Raw genomic sequence first — 5,611 nt, 5'->3', positions numbered from 1 at the left:
CACTCGTAGGGTTTCTCTCCAGTATGAATCATTAAATGTGTATTTAAGTTGTATTTAGAAGCATAACTTTTATAACAGTAGTCACATTTGTATGGTTTCTCTCTCACATGAATCTGTAAATGTGTATTTAAATAGTATTTAGAAGGGAAACCTTTGTTACACTGGTCACATTTGTATGGTTTCTCCGCACTGTGGACCATTAAATTATGATACTTAATGTAAGATTTAAATGCAAACCATTTATGACAAATATCACATTTGTGCTGTTTCTTTCCTGTTTGAGTGCTTTTTTGGTTGGGCTTCTCTCCAGTACGAGTTACTTTATGATACTTAAGATGGTATGGGATGGTATGGTAACATTTAGTGTTAGTATCACATTTGAACGATCGAGTATCAACATTCAACCCATCAGATGTGTTCTGCACGTAACTTGTTTGAGCTAAATCAGTAGGTTGCAACACCACAGGTCCTATGACCATTTCTTCCTTGACTTCATGATCTGCATATAGAACTTCCTCCTCCTTTTCCCTTTCTTCTTCTGCAACACCAACTGGTTCTTGTTTAATGTGGACATTCGTATGTAAATCCATAGGGCTATTTTCTAAATCACTTGCCTCCACCTTGACGTTCATGGCTTCGACCAGCGTTAGTTTTGTAAAATTATTCATTCACAAAAATTACGACAATTGGTACGTGGTATATTCCGTCTTCCCAGTTATTATTTATATGGCGGCCAGCTTAGGCCAGTGTCACCATTCTTAAGAACAAACAATATGAAATAATATTATGGCGATTTTGTGGCCATTTGCAGCACAGAACCACTACAGAACACTATACTTAACAAGAAGGTTTGTGCCACAAACTTGGTTTGTGCACAAATTGACAAATTAGAAAGTTATAGCACAAATGAGAAAGAGTAATAGCGTTGCCAATGCCAATTGTTCAAAATCCCCAAAAATCACGGTTAAAATCCCCACGTTTGGGGAGAGTAAGGTTCATATTCCCCATAAATTCCCCACGTTTCGAGTTTTCATTATTTATTACCTTACATCGCTTAAAAATATAATAAAGAATTAGGAAACTCAAATGTAACCATCTATTACGTTTGCTGTGAATGTAAAATATGAAGCTAATTATAAAATTAGATGACCTCAAATCGTTTTTTTATTTTAATGAGATTCAACGTTAATCAAACTTTGAAAAAAAAAATTTGCTTTGCCTTACAAAATTAAGTTAGTAACTTAATTATTTGTTGCGCATTTGGTGACACTATCGTTAATTTCAGAAAAAATCAATGAGTAAATTAAATTTCGACCTATATTTAATATTTAAAGTTGAGGAGTGCCGAGTGGTAAGTTGTGGTGTGAAAGTACTAACTGCTCGGCTTTGTTTATCAATAGCTGATTTCGTTTTTATTCATACCGGGGACCGGCCTAACCGGGAGAAAGGATCGCGAACTCAACACGCACCGACTGGTAATTTTACAATTCAGAACCAAGTGATCTGATAATAATTCTATTTAAGCTGCTTGTAAATAGGTAATACGAGGGATGTGCGATGTTGAAAAACCCGTCGATATAGTTCATCACAGTGTTTCTAACAATAACGATCAAACTAGCGATGCATCAGAGCAATCGATAGATTAAACACAATAATAAAATGTTAGTATCCTCACATTTTCCCCACGTAGCGCCAATCCCCACAAAATCCCCAATCTAGTTGAAATTTCCCGCAATTTGGGGAATTCCCCACAAATTGGCAATGCTGGTTATAATAATCTTTCTAGTTTGTTTTTTTTTGGCCTTTTTTTAAATTTATTGAGCATTGGCCACGAGGCAATCAGCTTAAAAATTCAACAAAACAAATAAATGAATTACCTAAGCCAGACGGCCTAGACAAGTAGCAATCGTTCCCAATCTATTTCATTTCTACAATCGTTAACGATTAAACAAAAACGATAGTAGATCGATAGCCAAAGTTACAAGCATAGATTTAGAGTCGTATTCTAGACCTCTACTCAATGCTCAAGTCAGGATTTGAGTATGGGTTAAAGCACTCGAAATCATACTCAAGTTCCTGCCAGACTTGAGTATAGGAGTGAGCACTGAAAATCATACCCATGTCGGTCATTAGGGTCGTATTTCCAGTGCTTGAAATCATACTCAAGTCTGCTCAAGTCCTGACTTGAGCATTAAGTAGAGGGAAAGAGCCATACGATCGCTCATTCTATTCGATAATTCGTTAAAAATCAAAATAAAGTCTACGGTTTCGACGGCAAACGTCACTTTGAATTTGCAAATTGGTCGATGGTCATAACAAAACGCGCGGCATTGAAGTGGAATAAAGTAGTTTTAAAAGTGAAAAGTGATTTCAACTGTTAATTACATATTTTAAAGTGGTAAGTAAAGTATCTGCAGAAACATTATATTTAGCTCTTCTATGATATACTTTTGTCACCCATAATTCATGTAAGATAGATATCTTGCAAAGTTTATTGTGATGTTACATTCCAACTAGAAGTATTTTCTTCATCTTTTTAGCAATGGAACCGAGGTTGCGAGCCAGTCCGGAGCAATCCTCAGGTCTTGTAGAATTTATGGAAAGAAACTCAATATAGGAATCATATTTTTTTCATCCAAACTTATTAAAATGCAATTACCACTCGAGACTGATGTAACGTAAACAATGACGTGATATAGTACAACCTAAGCAAAATAAATTAAGACCGTGTATATTACAGGCACGGCGATCTCCTGAAGCCCCAGTCGGAAGCTCAAGATCGCCTGAGAAGTGATCTGCTATGGCGATCTATGAGTGGCGGTGTCGAAAAGTCATCCGATAAATGGGATAAAGTAAGCTAGCCCGCCTCCTTGATTTTACATTTATATATCATGAATGGGTTTTATCACAATCATGAACGCTTTTAACTAACTGCATTAATTTAAGTACCTATGTGTGGACTGGAAAACAAAAAACAATAAAAATTGTAAGGCCTTTCGGCGACATGCTGAGGGTTCTGGTGATGGCCCAGACAGCGGACAAATTTTAACTGCTTTGGTACAGAGGCTGGTTACGATTTTAGGGGTGTCAGCAGTAGTAGGTCAAGCTAGTATCCAGGAGCAAATATTAATATAGAATATAATATAAATATAATAATGCACACACTCTACATAGCCCCGTACTAGGGAAACCCGGTGTCGCGAGTGCCATGGACACACATAGACAACAAGAAATTACACCCAAACTCTGAAGAAAAACATATGTAGGCCATTAAATATTTCTCTCGGCCCAGGAATCAAACCTGGGACCTATCCCTTCAGCATATTCTGTCACCATAGCATTACCAGTTTATCATAGTCTTAGAACAAAACATTTTTAAAAATAAATTTGTTCCTATTCAACCTTAAATCATCCCCTTTCATAACTTCTGCGATAATTACTGCACCACATTATAATCTAGAACAAAATCTAAATTCTTAGTCGCAAACCCATTGAGATAATATTAAATTTTTTTTTTTTTTCAGAGACCATCATCATCAAATGAGGAAGTTCAACTTGAAACAAATTACTTCTTGACCAATGACACATAGTTGATGTAGTAAAATGGTATGCTTGTGCAAACCCACTTTAACTTTGTGTAATAATATCTACTAAGTAGGTAGGTGTAGAACTAAGTACATGGACCTACTGGGAATAAATAGGTGTATGAAGTGGGTAACACATTTATGAGAAATTTAATTATAATAGGTATTATCACCAAGGGAATACTTATTGTATTTTGTAAAAACAAATTGTATATGGTTTACCATATTATTACTTAAGAAAAATAAATAGTATAATATTGTATGTACAGGGTCAAGAGCACGTCAAGTTTAACACTTAAGATTTAAATCCAACTCAATGGCGCTTACGGTAAGAACGGTCCAAAGTACAAAGTGTCAAGCTTGACGTGCTTTTGACTGTACCTGATCACTTAAAATTAAAAGTTTGAAGGTGAATTTGTAAAATAATAACATTGATGTTAAGAAATTATAATATTATATTCTTATATTTATAATTATTTTTCATTTTCTACATCACAATCTATTCACTAAAGAATTGGGCATGGCTCTGCCATGCTTTAGCTCATCTTGGCTACTACTGATAGATGAGCCAGCTTGCACAACAACATTATCACTATCCTCATTATCATGTTGCTCAGCCATATCACCTGGTGGGGGTAATTTGGCATTCCATGCAATGTTATGCAGCGCTCCACATGCAATTACTATTTTACTGGCGACTTGGAGATGTTAATGAAGTATTCAGTGCTTAAGTAAACACCTTTAATGTGTCTTCAGCAAGCCAAAACAACGTTCAATACAATTCGTGGTCTGGATATGACGCCTGGTGTAATTCTCTTCTGGTGACCCTGGTGCAGCATTTAAGATAGGCGTCAATAGCCAGGCTCTTTGTGGGTATCCAGAATCACCTAAAACAATTAGGATTGTTTAAATTAATAATTAAACATAGGAGGCATGCAGTTGACAATTTGTTTGTAAAACTTAAAAGCTGTTTTTGTTGTAGGTCTAAATGTTTAGACTAACAACAAAAATGTGTAGATTATGCAAAAAGTTATGTATAAATGTTCAATTTTGCTCCTTACCTAATAGCCATGTTTGTTCACCATTTTGATGAAGCCCATGCATGTATGGTTCCACTTGGCTAGATGACCATATAAGAGTCATGTGTGGCTCCACCATACTTAGCATCGACATTTAAAAATTTTAAGTTATGATCACAAATCTGTAAAATAGACAAAATTGTTGGTTGATACAGAGATAAATACCTATGCTATTCAAATTTTACGAATTAAATAAAGTAACTATATAATTAACTTCAGCATGTACCTTGTACAATTTCAGATTTATATTAACCCTGCAACTAACTGTGTCGATAGGAAGTGATTAACATTGGCTACCAATTTATCGATCGTTACAAGTTGGTTACGCTACATCACGTGACATTTCGTACGCTTATGTCAATCCCATACATTGTCTTTCTATTCCATTGGCGATATCGCTAACAAAAAGACACGTCTAGGCCCTCAGATCATCGTCCATCTTTTTCCTTTGTTCTTCTTCTGCAACACTAGCTGGCTACTGCTTAATGTAGATATTAATATGTAAATCCATAGGGCTATTTTGTAATTCACTTGCCTCCACCTTGACGTTCATGGCTTGAGCCAGCGTCAGTTTTGTAAAATTATTCATTCACAAAAATTACGGCGATTGGTATGTGATATTCCGTCTTACCAGTTATTATTTCCTAGATGGCAGCCAGCTTGGGTCAGTATTAGTGTAGAGGGACAAACAATATGAAAATAATAATATTATGGCAATGGTAACTGTCAATGTACAACACAAGAATGCCCATCACAGGAATGTCCGACAATCTTATAGTAGTTTGTGGCACAGAACCACCACAGAACACTATACTCAACAAGGTTTGTGCACAAATTAGAAAGATATTGTGTTGTTTCTCTCCAGTGTGGACCATTATGTGTCGTTTTATTTGATATTTTGTTGCAAAATGTTTATTGCAAATATCACACTCATAGGGTTTCTCTCCA

At 35.7% G+C, this 5,611-nt stretch overlaps 1 protein-coding gene and 1 long non-coding RNA gene across 2 annotated transcripts; both read right to left on the bottom strand.

Annotated features, from left to right (window-relative positions):
* Window positions 1-3: 3 nt before the first annotated feature.
* LOC113239043 (zinc finger protein 665-like) lies at window positions 4-832 on the bottom strand (the record flags this gene model as incomplete). The annotated part of the gene is made up of 1 exon (XM_026475906.1): window positions 4-832. A coding segment is annotated over exon 1 (665 nt), but the record flags the coding sequence as incomplete, so codon positions are not given.
* A 3,249-nt stretch (window positions 833-4,081) lies between these two features.
* Window positions 4,082-5,605, bottom strand: LOC113239044. The gene is made up of 3 exons (XR_003311158.1): window positions 4,890-5,605; window positions 4,646-4,785; window positions 4,082-4,471 (listed from the first exon to the last, which is right to left on the bottom strand). It is a non-coding gene; the product is annotated as an uncharacterized LOC113239044 (long non-coding RNA).
* Between the last annotated feature and the right edge of the window lie 6 nt (window positions 5,606-5,611).

The sequence above is a fragment of the Hyposmocoma kahamanoa genome, unplaced genomic scaffold (genome assembly GCF_003589595.1).
Source record: "Hyposmocoma kahamanoa isolate Upper Pololo Valley unplaced genomic scaffold, ASM358959v1 99254, whole genome shotgun sequence".
Taxonomy (NCBI): domain Eukaryota; kingdom Metazoa; phylum Arthropoda; class Insecta; order Lepidoptera; family Cosmopterigidae; genus Hyposmocoma; species Hyposmocoma kahamanoa.
The sequence above is the reverse complement of the archived record's forward strand: the minus strand, read 5'-3'. Positions and strand labels throughout refer to the sequence as shown.